The sequence below is a fragment of the Vespa mandarinia genome, chromosome 5 (genome assembly GCF_050613455.1).
Source record: "Vespa mandarinia isolate Hongniang chromosome 5, ASM5061345v1, whole genome shotgun sequence".
NCBI classification, from domain to species: Eukaryota; Metazoa; Arthropoda; class Insecta; order Hymenoptera; family Vespidae; genus Vespa; species Vespa mandarinia.
Genome location: NC_140814.1, coordinates 4,122,501 through 4,142,500, shown reverse-complemented (window position 1 = coordinate 4,142,500; position 20,000 = coordinate 4,122,501). Strand labels below are relative to the sequence as shown.

At 37.6% G+C, this 20,000-nt stretch overlaps 1 protein-coding gene across 4 annotated transcripts in view; it reads left to right on the top strand.

Moving 5' to 3' along the window:
• The window catches only part of LOC118441876 (uncharacterized), a 70,842-nt gene that overhangs the window by 49,366 nt on the left and 1,476 nt on the right, over positions 1 to 20,000 (top strand). For 3 of the 4 annotated variants that reach the window (XM_085657327.1, XM_085657325.1, XM_085657326.1), the window contains 7 exons: positions 1 to 786; positions 1,236 to 2,426; positions 2,546 to 2,969; positions 3,369 to 3,469; positions 4,968 to 15,911; positions 16,103 to 16,644; positions 16,884 to 20,000. The exon at positions 1 to 786 is cut by the window's left edge and continues 1,292 nt beyond it; the exon at positions 16,884 to 20,000 is cut by the window's right edge and continues 1,476 nt beyond it. In XM_085657327.1, coding sequence (XP_085513453.1) covers positions 1 to 786; positions 1,236 to 2,426; positions 2,546 to 2,969; positions 3,369 to 3,469; positions 4,968 to 15,911; positions 16,103 to 16,644; positions 16,884 to 20,000 — 17,105 coding nt within the window. The remainder of the gene's footprint in view (positions 787 to 1,235; positions 2,427 to 2,545; positions 2,970 to 3,368; positions 3,470 to 4,967; positions 15,912 to 16,102; positions 16,645 to 16,883) is intronic. The other variant, XM_035866857.2, reaches the window with a different exon arrangement.

Below are 20,000 nucleotides of genomic sequence, written 5' to 3'. Positions count from 1 at the left end.
TGCGTCGATAAGATTAATTCAACGGAAATTGCCAACGTCGCTCGCACTTTCGTCGGTACCTTCGACGAGCCAAGAGATTCTCAGGTAGCTGAGGAACTTTCAACTACGAGTTTTCATTGCAGTTTACCTCTCGAAAGGATCGCTTCCGTTTTGCAGAATTGTCAACCTGCTACCGCCGCCGCCGCTGCTGCTGCTGCTGCTGCTGCTGCTACTGCTGCTACTGCTGCTGCTGCTGCTGCTGCTGCTGCTGCCGTTGCTGTTGAAACTTTGACGGTTCCACAGCAGTCTCCTTTTTCTTCTTCTTCTTCTTCTTCTTCTACTACTTCTACTTCTTCCTTAACTTCCTTATCCTTATCCTCGTCCTCCATCTCATCCTCTCCTCCTTCTTCCTCTTCGACATCTTCGTTGTCGTCACATCAAATCGTCGCTAAACCATCAATATCGAAACCACCTTCGCCAACGGTGAGACACCTCTGTCTTTATTGCGACAGAAAGTTCTTGTCCATATCCTTACGACAGAGACATACCGAGAGGGTTCATCAGTTGGGCGGTGGTCGTCGTTCCGAAAGAAATTCTCGAAGGCCATCGCAAAATTGTCAGTATTGTTCTGACAAGTGCTTGGACAGTTTGGAGGGCCTTTTTCATCATATGGCCGGTAATCATTCCGACAAATATCACGCTTGCGTTCAATGCTCGACGAGGTATTTAACGAGGGAAGCATTGCTTGTTCACATAACCGAAACGCATGCTTCCTCCGTTCGAGAAAGGACAACGTCACAAATTCAGGTAAATCATATTTTATTGTATCTTTTTTTTTTACATGTATATATATATATATATTTTTTTTTTCGTCGAATTTTTATGTAAATTAAAAAAAAAAAGAAGAAAGTAAAGAAAATCTTACTATTTATAGAATTAATTTAATCATAATAATCGTTGCAATAATGAAATAATAATTCAGAGACATAAAATCGATTGATTATATTTAAAACTAATTAAAGACATGAAATTGTTTGTATTTAGAACTATTACTCATTTCGATTACTATTGTTACGAAAACTCGTAAAACAAACAATATCAAAAAAAGGAAAAAAGAAAAAAAAAAGAAAAAAAAGAAAAAAGAAAATTAATTTATTTCTCAATGATTAAGTACGATATCCGTATACCAATATCGTTATCTAGTTCATCCGAAATGAACTTTGCATTTCAATATGCAAAATCGATTTTCTTTTTAGGAAAAAATGAAGGAACCGACCCCGTCGTGTAAGGAGGTCGTTTGCCAAAGTTCCAACGAAAAATCGGACGTTCCGCCCTCGAAAGAGAGAAGACCGTGTGACGCGGAAACGGAATATCGATCGGAGACTAGCTTGCTGAAGCACGTCGTACCGACGACTACGAAGGACGTTTTCAGCAATCCCGGTAGCCCGGAGTTCGATAGTTCCTTCTACAGCAGCGTGAGTTGCAACATTCGAGAGAATTTACTTCATCATCTAGATGGAAAATTGCAAACAAGCACATCGTCGTCGAATAGTTCGTCTATGACGACGACGACAACTACGACGACAATGGTGACGACAATGACGACAATGACAACAACGATGATAACGACGACGATGACGACGACGACGACAATGACGACGACTACTACTACTACTATGGTGGCATCATCACCGACGGAATCAAAACCGCAACAATCCTTCTACGAGCACAACAACGCGAATCAAATCCAATTTCCGATCGATATATCGTTAACCGCAGCCACGCCGGTCTACAATAAAGATTATGCCGTTGAGGAATACGAAAATTCGAGTGAGTACGCTCAAAAACCTGGAAAAAGTAGTAGGTCTCATCCGCGAAGGGTTTCCTTCGAGAAATATAACTTTCCAAGGAAATACGACGGCAAAGAACAATGGACCTGTTCGATTAAGGATCTTAGTAAATTTGATATATCAACGCAATTATCATTGAGAAAGAAGCAACAAATGTTGAAGGAACGTATAATATTGAACAGGTTACATCAAATACCATCCCTCGTTAACTCGATCACGAATAACGATATCGTTCAAACTAGTCTTGCGAATGAACAAACGAGTAAAGAAAAAAGTAAAGACACCGAAGAGTCGATAATCGATCATACTTGTGCGTCTTTACGAGATGATAATGGCCTTGATCAGTCATCGTGTCTTAAAGCTATCGGTTTGATCGATCGACAAGATAAAGAAATTATTCGGATGGATCAGCCCGTGGATCAATCCTCCGGTACTACGGAATTTAGTCTCGAGTTCGGCAATTTCATGAGACTACAGAAGTGGGACGATGCAGTGGGCCATGTTAATCCGAAAATGCAGAAAGTCATTTATGCCGAACTCACTGGCGAATGGTCCAGACCGAGGATTTATATCTGCGGTGCCTGTGCTGCGAGACACGTGAGTCTCTCTCTCTCTCTCTCTCTCTTTTTTTTTATTTCCTTTATCAGATTTTTTTTTATATCAGATTTCAATCTCATCGGATCACAAACATTTCAAAAATACAATTTTGTTTCTAGGTGACGTTAAAGGAAATGGAAGATCACAAATCTTCAATGCATCCAAATGTTTGGTGTTCACATTATGAATTTTCTGGCGATCAGCGTGAACTTTACAAACATCTCTTTTTACCAGGACGTAGTATGCCCACGATTAAGGCTAAGAACGCGATAGCACCGGAGAAAATTTGCACTAAGTGTTCGAAAAACTGTAGTACCCTTGCGGAGTTGCACAGACATATGCTAGAATGTGGCGGCGATCAGGCTTGGCTTTTGGGTCTCTTTGGTAACGGGAAAAAGAAGTGCAAGTGGCGTCCATTCGGAAGTCGTAGCAGAAGACGACGTCAGCGTGGAATGAAAAGAAATATTCAAAATTCTCAGACACCACGTACGAACGTCCCAAGGGAGAAACAACCGGCTGGGCCTAGGGTTCGACCTAGCGACCGTAAGAAAACAAAAGAACAAAAATCGATAATCTTCTTTAAGTTAGACACCGTCTTAACCATTCTGTTTTGCAATATATTAACATAATTTTTTTTTTCTCTACTACGTCTCGTTCTAATCCAAATTTTTCTTCGCAACTTAAACAACAAAAAAAAAAAACAAAAAAAAAACAAAAAAAAAATAGAGAGAGAGAAAAAAAAAGAAAAAGAAACATCTCAGTGGTTCGATTCAACCTCCCTATTCCCCCCCCCCCCCCCCGCCCTCGAAAAAAAAAAGTTGAGTAACAATAAAACAATTATTCCGAATTGAAACGTCGTTCGAGAATCATTCTAAAAGTACCTCGAAACGATTTTCAATAAAACGATCTCTTGAGAACGTTACGATTATATATTGTCCTCAGGTGAGAGCATTCAGAAAATGTTGGCCAATCTGCCGCCCAAGAGGGCTACCAGAAAAGTTTTACAGGACAGCACGTTGAGAACGCAAGGCAGACTACGTACGGTAAGTTATAATCGAGTTAGAATTGGGGAAAGAAAATTTTTCTCCTTTTTTTTCTCCCATTTTTTACTTTTTTTTTTTTTTTTCTTTTTTTTTCTTTTCCTTCTTTAATCAGTATCCATAAAATAATAGAAAGAAAATAATTTTACTTTACTCATACGTTATTAATAGCGCGTGATACTTTTTTTTTTGTTTTCTTTTTTTTTGTTTTTTTTTTTGTTCTTTTTTTTTTTTATTTTTTTAATCTTAAGACCCACTTAGAAAAATATTGGAATAATTAAAGATTCTACATATAGAACGGAATAATATCTTTTGAAAAGTGATTAATTATTAAGCCAAATATAATAATACATTGCTTTTGTATCCTAAAAGATTCATTTCTATAATCAACTGCGTGAAAAGTCTTGCTGTTAAAGATTATAAACGTTATGTGACCCTAAAAGCTTCGTGGCCCGACACGAAAAAGTCAACCGAGTTGATAATGATAAGACGATGAAACGCATAACGGCTGGTTGGAGTGGATGACACGGATATAAGTGGAGTATTGATTAGCTCGCACACACTCGTCCATGCGAAAGCTGCACGAACACTCTCTCTATCTCTCTCTCTCTCTAGCTCTCGCTCTTTCTCTCTCTCTCTCTCTCTCTCTTTCTATCTTTCTCTTTCGCGTGTATGCGTGTGCTTTACGGAAATTGCTCGCGTAGAAGTGTATACAATATACATACTATAGTGAATATGTATGAGGGAGAGAGATAGAAAGAGAGAGAAAGAAGAACAGAAAGAGACAGAGAGAGAGAGAGAGAGAGAGAGAGAGAGAGAGAAAGAAAGAAAGAGAGAGAGAGCGTTCCTACCATCACGTAAATCTTACAGCCAAGACAGTTTTCATGCTTCGTTCAGCAAGATCGCGATAGCCCTTTGGGTGTTTGAGTACATTTTTATTATCCTTTTTATTATACAAATTTACTTTTGTTCGTACATAATTTTTTTTTCTTTTTATTATTATTATTATTATTATTATTGTTATAGTTACATCGATAATTTTCTATTATCATCTTCTCACAGTTCAGATATAGACGCGTCTCTACGTCATCGAAATATTTATATAATTAAGTTTTATTAATTTTTTTCCAATGCGTATTACACGTTAAAAAGATAAAGAATTAATATTTTGATTATTCCGTTTGTTTTTTCTTTGTTTTAGGACGTTTCGAAAATATACGATCGATTATATCGCATTGTCGTAATTTTTAATGAAACGAAAAGAAAGAAAGAAAAAAAAAAAAGAAAGAAAAAGAAAAAGAAAAAGAAAAAGAAAAAAGATATAAGAAGAGATAAGAGTATTCTTTTTTTCATTATTCGCGTCGATGTAAATAAAAAGAAATTTGTTCGCGACAATAATTCGATTGTGATACTTTCTAAACGTCCTAATATTCTTTATCGTATCCCCATGATCATTGATGATAGGCGCGTTTATAGTGTTGAACCCCAACTGTTTGCACAGGTCCAAACGAGATCGCGGCCACATATGAGCAACGACAGTTCCTCAGCCTCGAGGATGTCACGAAATAAGGCCGTTTTGAGGAACAAATTGTTGAAGAACGCTAAGTCGATTCAACGTAATCGTTGTAGAAGTGATAACATATCGGCCGTTATCGAGAGCGTCGTTAATGATTATAACGTGGATGATAATGATGATGATAAAGAAAGAAAAGTCGAAGAAATTGAGAAGAAGGATAAGGATAGAACGATGGAGGTTACAGAGAGTACGAGCGAGACAACCAAAGAGAAGATTGAAACTACCTCGAAGGATAAAAAAGAGGAGATGGAAGGTGGTGGTGCTGTTAGAGAGAATAATAAACCGAAGGTCGGACGGCCCAGGGTGCTTGGAAAGAAAAGGAACATAAAGGTGAAAAATGCAGTCGTAGAGAACGTCGATCGTAGTACGATGAGACGCGAACGAGTTAGAGCGAGAAACAAGACGACCTTGAAGTCGTCCAACTATCAGATTAGACTGCAAGATTCGGCCACGTTCGAGGCGAAATGTACGAAGAATATAAAAACGATTTCAACGAGTAAAATCTTGGACGTTGAAAATGATTCTACCGATAGATCTACCATGGTTCTTGGTAGAACTTTACCTTCTACGAGTAAAAATAAATCATCGCCGTCCGTTCAAATAACCCCAAAACGAAAACGACCGGTTGATCCGGTTACTTCTTTGAACGCTTCGATTAAAGCTAAATCACAATTACGAACGCAGGATGGAAAATTCGCTAGAAATCCTAACAAATTGACGAACGTTCAATCGTTATCGAAAATTCTATTACGGGATACTACGAAGTCACCTATGGCACGGCAATTAGGTAAAGATCATCCTATAGAATCGTCAAAATCGTCGAAATCATTTGCACAAGGTTGTACGAAAATTAAAAATAACGATGAGGTTCAATCGGTACCTAGAAGAACGACCAGATTATCGTCGGATAGTGATAAAATGCCAACTCTAGAACCGGTACCACAGATATCGTCCAATGAGGAATACGTCGAAAAATCGACGAATGATTTACCTATATTATCACCCGTTAGTAATCCCGATCAAAAGATTCTTCGTGGTTCGATGAAAAATATGGAAAATGAAAGGGATAGTCCTACGATATCCAAAGGTTCTGGGAATATTAATGATACGATTGAAAAATGTTCGACGAAGATGGAAGAACAGAGACAGTACAAAAAGAAAAAGATCACCGGTGACAATAAGATAATCGATCGTAAGGTCGAACACGAGTCGGGTACCTTGAGTTCACGGGAAAATCAAAGTGGTTCGAACAAGTTAGTGGTCAGAGAGGGTAGAATACGAACTAGAAAAAGTGCTCCCACGAAAAGCGTTAACAACGTCGAAGAAAATGGAAGGAAGGAGGATGGAAGAAGAGTCCCAAGGGGTTCAAAGTGCCGTGCTACTTCGGCGGACGGTACGAAGAACGATTCGACGACGAGGGATGAGCCAAATCTGTCGAAAAACTTCGAAACGAGAAGTTATTCAAGAAATCGACAGGACCGAGGTATCTATTCGCAGGACATGGAATCTCTTAATACAAAGGACATGCCATTCGAAGTGAAAAAGCTATTGATAGGTTTACACGCGAATGCTAGGGAGGATATTTATAATTTTTTTAGGCTCGACTTTACCTCCCTCTTAGATATCTCATCGAAACGTAGCCTTCGGCAATCGGCTTCGAGACTGACAGATTCTCAGATTAATCCCAAGATCAATAAGATTCCAAAGGAACAGGATTCTAATAGTCGCTTATCAACGGAAATATCACGAAAATCAACGTTAGACGTACCGAAGACATGGTCTAAAACATCGAAGAAGGAGAAAAATAATTTTTTAAGAAAGTCCCCGAGAAATAGTGAAAAAAAAGTTATTATCGAAAAGCCCAAATCTATGGACGAAGAGAAACAATCGACGAATGTTATTTCTACGAACGAGGAAAAAACAGACGCGATCAAAGATATTGATGATAATAAAAATTTGAAAGAAATCGAGAAAACCAAAGATGTCATTGCATGTTCAGAAACGACGACACCATCGTGCAATTCTGAAATAGAAAATGATAAGAAAAATTCCGTAGATTCTGACGATCAAGAACGATCGGAGAATCATCGGAAAAATCTCAAAGACGATCAAAAAGTATCCGAATCTAACAACAAAGATAGTATTGCCGATGAGAGTAACGACGTGATCTTAAAGAAGAACACATCGTTGGGCAAACGACGCGGGAGAATCAAATCCAACTTCGATCATCAAATCGTCGATCATCAAATCGTCAATAAACAAAACGATGACATTAAAGATACTACTACCATTATCACCACTACCATTCCGTCACCAATAACTTCTGATATTACCAATGAGTCCCACGATAAAGATACAAAAGAAATGACAAAAAATAATGAGGAAGAAAATATTGGGACTGTTTCGTCGAAGGATTCAAAAAAATCTCCAGAAAATATTAACATTGACCCGATGAATCTTAATGTGAGCCATTTGCAATCGGAAACGACAAATTCGATCGACAGCGGTAAAGAAAATTCTTTAGAATCGTCGACAATTAATTCACACAAGCCAAGAGTGGGAAGACCAAAAAAGTGTTGGGGCACTAAACGTGAAAGAACATCGAAAAGATCATTGAGTAACGTTATTGGCATATTAACAGAGGGTATGAACATACCTGTTGAAGTTCAACAAAGTGTCGTTCTCACAGTTCAAACGACAGTCGATAACGTTAATCCCGTTGGAGTTGTTCAAAGTAATAATGCTTCACAGCCAGCTGGTAGTAGTAGCGTCGTGAATAGTGGATATATCGAGAAAATGGCGGAAAATGAGACTTCTTCGACGGTGTCTTCTTCCACGGTATCTTCTTCTACGGTATCTTCTTCTACAGTATCTTCTTCTACGGTATCTTCTTCTACGGTATCTTCTTCTACGGTATCTTCTTCGACGGTATCTTCTTCGATGGTGTCTTCTTCTTCGACAATCGATCGATCTCAAAAAGAAGAAGAAAAAAAAGAAGGAGATAAGGAAATACGCGAAAACGACGAGAAACAAATTCAATTAAAGCCCGATGATTGTAAATTTAAAACAATTGAAAAATCACCCAAAGTACATTCGCCAACGAACGATATTATTTTAGATTTATCGAGAAGAAAACCTAGGAACAAGGGTTCCTTTTTAGAGAAAATCGTTTCGAAAATTGCAAAACAAAAGGATGCATTACTCGAAGGCGAAGTAGGTACACTTTTGGACATAGCTGCCGACGAATTAACGAGTATACTCGACGAAGTAGGGCCTACATTGGAGAACGCCGACGCGTCGCATGAAAATAAAATTATTGGGGCAACGAGCGAAAAATTATTAGAGCCTAAGATAATCGTTGAAGAGAGTGTTATCGAACGTTATGAAGGTACATCGGTCGTTACAAAAAATAAAATAGAAAAGAATCCTGAACCCGTTGAAGCGACAAAAAGGAACGATATATTTTCGAAGAACGAAGTTCTTAACAAGCCTGTTATCGAACGAAATCAATATCAGGATGAGGAACGATCGGACGACAATGTTATTAAGGATCACGTAATATCGGAAAATAAATCTGAAGTGTCTGATAAATTAAATGATATTAAAACCGACAATACGATTATGCATGAAGAAATTTCTATAAGTCTTATGAACGATATTCCGATAAACGATACAAACGAAGTTGAAAATAATGTGACAAAGTGTTGTTTATCGATCGAGTTAAAACAAATCGATGATAAAAATGAAATATTTCAAAATTCGAATAATCTCGAAGTATCTTCGAAATCTAAACGAAAATCTAAGAAAAGATCATTGGACGTTAACTCATTGAAAGATCAGAAAAGTATACCTGTCGAGGTATTATCAATGGATGATTCGCAAACCGACAAATTACAATTGTCAGAAAACGATCGGCAAGGACGTCAGGATATGATAGAAAATCTAGAAACATCGTCTTCTACGATCGAATGCGATACAAGGTTAATTGATAACGGCGATGTAAAAGAATTTCAAGATAAAATGAGAAAAACTATTGAGAATGATCTTGAACTTCAACGAGATAACTCAGGTAATGATTCTAACGGGATTCAGTTTGATAACGATACGGTTATCGAAACTACGAAGAAATCAGAAACGGATATCAATCAGGAATTTGAAGAAATTAATTTAAAGGAAGTAGAAGTAATAATACCAATAGACGATTCTAAATTGATAACTAACCGGGATGAAGGAACGATTAAAGAAATTGAAAGAAAATTCGAAGATGTTTTAATTGATAAAGAAGAAACAAACGTTGCGTTGCTTTCGCGAAAGCAAAACAAACGAAAGCCCGAAGGCAAATTAAATCCTCCCCAAATGGGAAGGCGCTTTTCGAAAAGAAAATTAAACTCCGAGGACGTTTCCGATTTCATTGATGAGAACGTTTATCGATCCGATACGCCCTCGGGCGAGACGAGAGCCCAAAAGGACGAAATCCCGTTACTTTCGACATCTCGAAGAAAATCCTTGAGATTAAAATCATCGTCCTCGGTTATCGATGTATTATCGGTTAACGCCAATGAGGAAACATTTGAAGAGGTTAAAAATAATTTATCTTGCGATTCGTCGATTCCAAATGTCTTTGAAGGTACATGTTTTGTTAGAACAGAAATATCTGAAGTAAAGAAGGACGTAGAAAAATTAACATCGATACAACAACAACAACAACAACAACATCCAACGATATTGCGAATACCAGAGATATCGAGACTATACGAGAACAATATTATTAATCATGAACAAGAAAAAGAGATTTCGTCGTCGATAATGTTAAATGATATCATCGATACGAATGAAAGAATATCTTCTACTGTTTCGATACCACCAAAAGTTCCGAAAAAACGTGGAAGAAAAAAGAAATCGTTAGCAGACGAACATTTAGAATTACCAGGGCAGAAAACGATCGAGAATAAGTCCCTTGAGGAATTGAAAAATGTCAACTCTACGATCGATGAACATTCCGTGAAAAGTTGCACACCATCATCGACGGAACTAACGTTATCGTCGGTTGCCGACCGTGGTTGTTCGACCGAAGAATCGTCGTCGTCGTCGTCGGTCGTTGATTTTCCAGTTAATGCCAACGCCCTTTCGGAACCCTTCAAAGTTCCCGAAGTGAGCGACGTGTTACAGCATACAAAGAAGCGTACGTCGAAACGTAGCAAGGAACAATCGGACGAACATCTTGATTCGGATTGCACCACCACCACCACCACCACCACCACCACCACCATCACCACAACCACCACCACCATAGCTGCCGCTGCCATCGAGTCAGGTCAGCAGGATTCTTCTGAAACTAACGTCGAAACGAAAGAATTAAAAAAGTTATCTCGTACTAATGAGATAATAGAGGAATTCTTATCGGAAAATCAATCGTCCGACGCCGAAACTAAAGTTAAATTTGATCGTGATTATGTCGACGGAATCGAAAAATCTAATTCCAGGGATTTCCTCGAGAACGATTCACCATCGTTGGTTACGACGACGTGTAAATCAACGAAAGCAGGAGGACCAGGAGGAGGAGGAGGAGGAGGAGGAGGAGGATCGTCGAGACGTAGTAAACGTTCGGAGGAGGAAGAATCATCATGTCTTGATAATATAGAAAATGTTGAAAATTTGTCCGAATCTTCGTGTACAAGTGAGTCCGTTTCTTTTCAAAGAAAAAAACGTTTCACGAGAAAGAAGAAAAGTCATAAGGATAATATTAACGACGATCCAGAAACCGATGGTTCTCTTACAGATTATTCCAAATTGCCAGACGGTAATAGAACGAATTCGCGCGGCATCGAGAGAAGACAAATCCCAAAGAGACAAGCCAAAAACAATATTTCATTCCGCGAAGATTTCTCAAATAGCGAGAGCTCCGAGGAGATATTTTATGATCTACCTTACGTCGATCGAATAGTTGAAAGTGTCAATGGGAATCGAGAGTATGAAAAAAAATCTACTTTATCGTCGTTGGAAAACGTCAAATCGACGGACAACGTAACAACCGATGAAAAAGAAAAGAACGAAAGCGAAACTGATAAAGAAGATTCATTGGCGGAACAATCTTTAACTATTAACGAATCAGAATTTGGTTTGGACGGTCGTCAGCTCTCGGATGATCTTCAAACACCAAAGAAACGTACGGCTGGTAATTTCGTCGTAGTTCATACTAAAACAGGTGAAATTTTGATCGTAGAAAAACGTAAGAAATTAACGAAAGAGGCCGCGAGATTTTTCTGCGACGTTTGTACGACGAGCTTTACAAGAAAGAGTTCACTTAAAAAACACAATCAATCCCAATCCCATCTTATACAATTAACCAAATCTGACAAAGAGAAATTAAACGATAATGATTCTAAAAATGATGGAGAGGATGATAGATGTAAGGATACATTGACGAACAACGAAGTCGATCGTATTAATCCCGATGAGAACGATGAAAAAGAAATCACGAATGAATCGGTCGATGATAATTTACGTTTAATAAATGAAAATATTACGGGTTTCGAGAAAAAGGATACCTTCAATGATTATCGAAACAATATGGAACCTACTGGTTCTTTCGATAATTCGGTTAATAATCAAGAAGCCTTGGAGGACGAACTTTTGGACGAAGAAATTTGTAAGATAACGGAAAATATGAGCCACGATGAGTACGTTCTAACTGATCACGTAAGCCCGATACAACCGGAATCCTCGTCTACTCCGTTGAAAAAATTAAATAAAAAAATTGAGGATGACGGTAAGAAGAAAAAATTGGATAAAAAACGAGACAAAACGAAAAAGAGAAATTTGGCCGATGAACATTTGGACTTGGATACACCGGGGCCAGAATTAATTATTAACGAGACTATTAAACGTAAATCTGTCAATGAAGATTCCGATATTAATAAAAAAGAAACGAATGATACAGGAAATCTTCCTACATCTTCTTCCTGGAATTCTGAAGTTATTAATGAAACCGTAGATCTTAAAGAAAATGATCAATATTCTTTCGAAAGAGATAATCTCGATAATGTTGTTGCGATCGAACAAGAAGCACGTACATCATCAAATCTAAATGGTAAATCGAACGAGAAAGAATCGAGAATGATGATTTGCGATTTAAAAGAAGACGATCTATTTAAAAAGGATTTTCCTCGAGCTATTATGTCTACGATAAAAAATGTCAACTCGTTTCAACAAATCGATCTTGATTACAAAGAAGAAAAAATTGATAATAACGTGTCCTTTAATTGGGCCAACGTTGAGAAAGAATTACAATCAAAGCTTGATTCTATGAAAGATAATGAGAATAAGGTTAACGAGATTGGTGATGAAATTTGCATATCCTCGAGTACCACCAACTACAAAACTGATAAAATTCATTGCGATTTCGAAAGGGATTTTCAAGAAATTAACGTTAATAACGTAGAGACAAAGATTATTGAATTTTCTAATAATTCGAAAGATTCTAATACGTTCAAGGAAAGTTTGAAAAGTGAATCAATCTCTAATGTTAAAGAAACTAACAATACTGTTGACAATTACAATGTTTATTTAGATAACGAAGTTGACAGTGTTAAAGTCGATAAGACCAATCAATATTCCATTTCATCGAATATAAACGATAAAATTGATTATGATAAAAGGATAAAAGAGGATAGCACGAAGGATACCATAGAAATTAAAGAAATCGAAAAAAATAATGGCATTGATCATCGTATCTATGAATTATCGAATGTAAATTATAAAGATATTGTTACGTCGAAAACTAAAAACGAAGATAATCGATCTCATGATCTGTGCTCAACCGAAAAGATATTAAATGAAAATTTCCAAAGTTTCGAAGAATATGGATCGTTGGTTCAGAAAGATAATGACCTAGAATTAATCGAAATCGATCTTACGAAAAAAGAAAATGTTACGATTTCGAGAATGGAAAAAATTAAATATAAAGAGAATTCGATTGATTCAATTGATACCGATACGAATTTAATCCCAAGAAACGTTCGAAGATCGTCGAAATCTTATAATAGGAAATCTTATCAACGAGATGACGTCGAAGAGATCGATGAAAGATCAATGTTGTTGAATAATCTTAACGAGACATTAGAACAAAATGATTTATCCGTAGCTGAGGTTGAGACCGAACGTATAGATCATTCAAAAGATATAACGAATATAATCGATCCTATCGTTATTACGACGAACGAATCTAAATCATTTACAAATGATCAATTGTTATCCACCGTTCGGACGGATGATTCGATCGTTGAAATAATTGCCAAAGTTTCCCCATTAACGATAAACAATAAAAATGAATTTAATGATAATACGTCGATCGTAGAAAATTGTAATTATATAAATAAAAATTTCGATGTTATCGCGGAGAACGACGAGGTATCGTCGTCGTCGAGTCTGAACGATAAACCGCTTTCTGAATTTTTAATAAAAATGAATAATAAAAGGAAAAAGGAAATGAAAATTAAAAATGAGTATACCTCTGAGAATTTAATGATCAAGAAGAAAACAGAATTGTTGGAAAATAATGGGACCAACAATGAAATGATGGTATCGAAATCGATCGAATCCGAAAACGATGTTGACGATAACAACGACAACGATGACGATGTCGTCGATGGCGACGATGACGACGACGACGACGAGGACGACGACGACGTCGAAGATGACGACAACGATATCGTTAATAAGGAAGGAAATGTCAGAGAGATTGAACATGACAATACGAAGTTAACTATGGAAAAGTACAATATTACCGTGAAAGAAAAATTATCGAATGAAAAGTTGACAACGGAAGTTGATGTTAGCGCCGACGAAATAGCACCCATCGAGGAGGATGATTATTATAAAGATAATAAAAAATCTCGTATAATATCGTCGACTTCGTCGAATAATAAAAGCGTAGAAGAAAAAAAGTCTGAGATCAATCGTACATCGATCACCGACAGTCCACGAGGTAATACGAAAAAATTAAGAACGAATAAGTCAATTAAAAAATTGACGCATAGAAAATCTCGTATGACGAGGAAAAAGAAAACTATTTCCAGATCGAAAATCACCGAATTATCGAGCGACAGTGATGGCAGCGAGTACGAAGGTCCTAATGAGTCTCAAAACAAAAATAAAATTGTTAAAAGCGTTTTTGGTCGTGTTTTCGGCGGTGAAAAATCTGACAAGGTTAAAGAGGTATTAAACGATTGGGTATCTAAGTCGGAAAATGATTCGGACGGATCTAGAAATGGTTTTGAATCGGCGGGATCTAATGTTGGCTGTAACGTCGTATCGTTGAAAATATCACGTGAACCATTGGAAATGAAGAATATTGATTACGATAATAATAGAAAGCATCGTTCGGTTAAACGAACGACGAATGGTAAACAAGATGTCAAGAGAAGAAATTCATCGTCTGATAGCAAACAGGAAAGGATTTCGTCGTCGGAGCAACAGGAACATTATCGTCGAGGTAATAACAAACATTCGAAAGCTAAAAACAATACTAAGCATCGTATTACCCAAGAAGAAATTTCTACGCATAATTCGATAATATCCACGGTAGAAAAGAAGGAGGTTTCGACGTTAGAGTCGAACTCTAGATGTAGATTGAGTAAGAAACGGGCACAAGAGAAGATATCTTGGTCTTTCGAATTTTCAAATGGCCTTGACGAGATACTTCCACGTAAGATACATAAGCAAAGGAATAAAGAGACGTCATACGAGTTAAGAAAATCAACAAAATCCGATTCCATTGTTAAAGACAATGGTTATAATTCTCACGATTACGATAGAACGTTTATCAATTATGATGGATCAACGAAAAATTCAAGAAAGAAGGCTGATCGTTTGATCAAACAGTCCGTTACGAATTCTGAGATGGATAAATCAATTATTCGAAAAAATGGAAAGAGATTGGGAAATGACGATATTAATGAATCTAAAATCTGTACGATCGATTTCGGAGAGAATGAAAGTTTCAAGACGATGGATACCCGAGGACGAGAGGAAAAAGAAAATCTAGAAAATAAAGAGGAAGAGGACGAGGACGAGGAAGAGGATGATGAGGAAGAGGATTATGAGGAGAAAAATGCGCGAAAAAATGAAATCGTTTCGTCGACTAAACAGATTAATCAGGATACAAGAATCAGATTAACTAGTATCGATGGAGGTTCACAAATAAGTTGCGACGACGATAGCGATGTAGATGACGTTGAAGTTCATAGTACTACCGAACTGAATTGCGAACAAAGAAGGATGTCACCTTTGTTTGCTCGTGATACACCAGATACTTCATTGGAAAGTAGTTCGAACAGCGAAAACGAGGATGATAATGATGGAGAAGAAGAAGAAGAGGAAGAGGAAGGGGAGGAAGAGGAAGAAGAGGAAGAAGAAGAAGAAGAAGAAGAAGAAGAAGTAATAGAAAAAGAAGAAAGAAAACTCGCTTTGGATGTGACCAGGAAAAGAAGCCCTAGCGTATTTTCTAACGGTAAAGTCTTGATTAGATCGCCATCGTCGAGTCACAGGGATCGAACTGAAGTTATCACCATAGCACCAACGGACGCCATCGAAGATAATGCTTTAGACGTACCACAGGAAATAGAATCGGCTAAGCCACGACAAGGTAAGGTTTTGAACTTCGACGAGGAACTTTTCGTTGAGTGTTGTTCAAGATTGAAAGCTACAACGGAGAACGAGTTACGTGGTGCGAAAAAGATCAAACTGGATCATTCGGATTCTTATCATAAGAAGGAAGATCAGATACAGCTTTATAGGACCAATAAAGATAGATGGAGGGACGTCGAAAGTCAAAACAGTCTTGGAAGTCTTTTGGAATCGGTTAATCAAGTTAGTAAATATTTTTTTTCCCCCTTTTTTTTTTTTGTTTTTTGTTTTCTTTTTATCGAATTTTAAAAAGATTATCAATACTCTATCTTTTATATATATATATATATATATATATATATATATATATATATATACACACGCAGATGCTACAGATATAGGATAACTTTGAAGAATTCCTGATTTATTTTCAGTTGCTCGGCGAAGAAATGCATGGTACACGGGAAAGAGAATATAACAAACGCGGTAGTGGTAGAACTCGCAATGTACAGAGCGAACAATCTAGTAGATCGGTAAGCCCAGACATCTCTCGTGCTGACAATCTTGGATACGAAGATAGTCTTGATGTTGCCTTCGAGCATAACAACAAGCTCCGCGACAAGATTCAACAACGAATGAGAGAGAGCGAAAATCTTATTGCGAGTACGTTTGGACAACGATCCGGAAGCAACACAGACGATGGATACGAACGTCAACGTCTAAGTAATCGGAATAAAATCAACGAGGAGAACAACGATGCTCCTTACTTACATATCGATGATCACGGACACTTGTCCAACTCGAACGGGGATCGTAACGATACCACCAATATCGATCATGTTCAAGACGGACAGACGGGCACTAAAACAAACTTAGATGCATCAGGATTTAAAAGCAAAATGAATTCCGCCTTGGGCGGTCTCTTAGATAAAGCTCTTTCAAATTTATTGCACAATAACGGCAAACATGATCACAAGTGAGTAGAACATTTTCTCTTATATACATATACATATATATATACATATGTGTATATTCTTTCTTCCCTATCGTACGACGAAATTATTTTTCTTCTTTCTTTTCTTTTTCTTCTTTTTTTTTTTTTACATATTCTTATAATTGTTGACTTATCCAATTGATTAATAAAAATTTATCTTACTATATTGGATCAACATTCATTGATAATATACATATATACATGCATCTCCTTATTCGTAGTGGTTCGACCCCGATGAAGGTACTCGCAGAGTTAGCTTGTGCACGTGCACCAAGGTCTACTTCGCCAGAAGATCGACAGACGAAGGTCGCCGTGCCAGCAAAGGATACGATCCAGGAGACGATATCTGTTACATTGGGGAAGGATCTACAACCGAAAAAAACAAGAAATCCGATAAAGGAATTGTTCGAAAGGAAAAAAGAGATGAATGAGCGAAGGCACCAAGAAAGATCAAAAGCTGAAGCTGCGTTACGTGAATTAAATACAACGCAGAGACAACAACGAAAGTCAAAGAAAACGAAGAAACGTCCAGAATTCCCATTGATAAGAAGAAACGATCAGAGTGGATTAGCCGAAAGGAAAAAACGTCGGGATGGTTTTGAATCTAAGGACGATGCCCTTAGATCTGAAAAGGTCAAAGACATTTATGATTTTGACGAAGATGAAAGTCAAATGGAACCAGCTTTCGGTGGTGTTATGTCCTATAGAACGAAAGTTGAAAAAAGTTATGAAGTAAGTTGTCTTAGAACGAAGGAAGTCGACGTAGCCGGCCTATTATCAAAAGCTATCGGCGATAGTTTGGAAAATGGAAAAACTGGAGATGTTCTCGGTACAAGATTGGAATCTATGATTGATCGAAAGTTTAAAGAAATGGAGAAATTCGCGCCAAAGACGAAAGGTGCATTGAAATCGTTTCAAAGCGAAGATCAACATCATCATCATCATCATCATCAACAACAACAACAACAACAACAACAACAACAACAACAACAACAATTACAACAACATCAGCATAATCATCATCAGCAACAGCAAAAACAACAGCAACAACGTCAAAGGATCACTGGACCGATGGATGAGTTCGTAGAAAGAAAACAAAAACCTAAGCCACGATCCGTCGATCAACAAAAGCATACGAAATTTAAGAAAAAGAATAGAAATTCGAAAAAGAAGCCAAGAAATGCCTGGTACGAAAATGATAGTTCGGACGAGTATAGAACGGCTGCTAAAACCGAGGACGTTGGTGTGGGCATTTCTAAGAGTCAGCGTACATGTTCCAAGGGTAAACAGAATTTATTCGCTGAACTTTCGACGTCATCCGAGAGCGAATTCGAGGACGACGAGGTTAACTATGAATCAAAAAGACGTCGTCGGGTTAAGAAGAGTGTAAAAAAGGATGTTGAGATCGAAGAGGTGGTTGATAAGAACGAAAGAATCGAAGAAAATTATTGCTTTGTCGGTGATCGAAATCAGGATATCGAGGCGGAACAGGAACATGAGCAGCAACAGGAGCAACAACAACAACAGGAGGAGGAGGAAGAAGAGCAGGAAGAGGAAGAGGAATGGGCTGCTAATTGTCGAACAACAACAGAAACTATCGATACTAAGAACGATATCGACAATAAAAAATCGGAGTCAGAGATGTCCGATCATCCATTGGTGATCGACGAGAGAAAGGAAATCGGTGAACAAAGAAACAGCGATGACGATGCCGATAATCAATCTGAGCGTATCCTAGAATTGGATGATTTATATCGAGAAGATAGTTCGGTTGCTGATTCCGATGTCGAAGATAATACGATAACCGGTTGCCGAGAGATCTCAGATGAGACTATAACGAAGAGAAGTCCAGATCCTCAAATAGAAAAGATTTCACAAAATACTAGAACAGATTATACGCCGGAAGATGAACTTATTCCATTAGAAGAAGCATTAGATTTGTTAGATAGACCGGATATATTAAATACCGACGTAAATGTGAATACAACCGAACAAGTGAGTATTACGACAAATGCTGGAATTATTTTAAATAAGATAGTTGATCAGGCGAAGGGTACTGATGAACCAAATGGTCATCAAAGTACCAACGAAGAACAGGATGATGAGGTTGATGCTGATGTTCCTGCATTACCAGAAAAATTATCTACGAATGAAAAACCACAAAAAGAATCGGACAATCTACCCCTTCATGTATTCTTGAGCAGAAAAGTACAAGAATCAAAGAAGAGGAAACAGCAGCAATTAAAAAAATTACAAGAAGAACAGGAAAGGATACTAATGGAGTTTCAACCAACAAGAAGGCAAAGAAAGTGTGCCATTGGTAAACAGGGTCTTTTAGCAGAGATAAGTAGCTCAGATGATGAAACGAATTTTAGAGAAGCTCAAAGTAGAAAATTAACTGATAAATCGGATCACGAGAGAGCGAAGAAACAGAAAAGAGAATCAAAAGAGAAAAGGAAGGAAAGATATTTGGAGAAGAAACACGAGCAGATAATAGCGAAGGAACAAAAGGCGATAGAGGAGGAAATCTTAAGGGAACTCGAGAAGAAGAAGGAAAGTGCACAGAGAATAACGACCAATAATACTGAATCGAACGTTGATTCGTCTCACGGACAAATTATACAATCGATCAATCCAAACGAAAACAAAATTGTATCCATTGATGATAATAATCACGATAAAAAGAAATATCAAATTAAAGAGAAATCGAAGAAGATCGACGAATCGATTGGAAACAAGATCAATGACTATGGTCATATCGATTCCGTGACAATTAATAATCGTGAAAAAGCTAACGATAATGAAATAGTTAATGCAAAGGAGAATCATTCATTAGAATCTAGTTTGAAGTCGAAGAAGAATCCCACAAAGTCGGTCTCTAAATTGAAGAAATCGATAAAGGGAAGTGGTGGTGGAGGTGTCGGCGGCGGAGGAGGAGGAGGAGGAGGAGGAGGAAACGAAGGAAAAACAGTGAACGGTAATAAAAGAAGTAGAATAACGAATTCCGATAGGTCCAAAAATGGTCGTTTAGGTACGAACAATGGAAAAGATTTGAAGGAAAGAAAATCGTCTAATTGTAAAAAAGATGGAGACGATGACGAAGAATTAAAAACTACGAAATCGTGGAACAAAGTAGATGAGGGTGTAGGCGTTGCTATTGGTAGAAGAAAACGTGCTGCTGTTAATCAGCTTTATTATTGGTCAAGTTCGAGCGATGAGGAGGAAATAATAGAACCTGCGCCAGTGATCGAGGAAGAAGAAGACGATCGTCAGGAACAACATGGTTGGATAGTCGGCGATTCCCATAAACGTATGATAACGATGCTGGCTATGGAAAA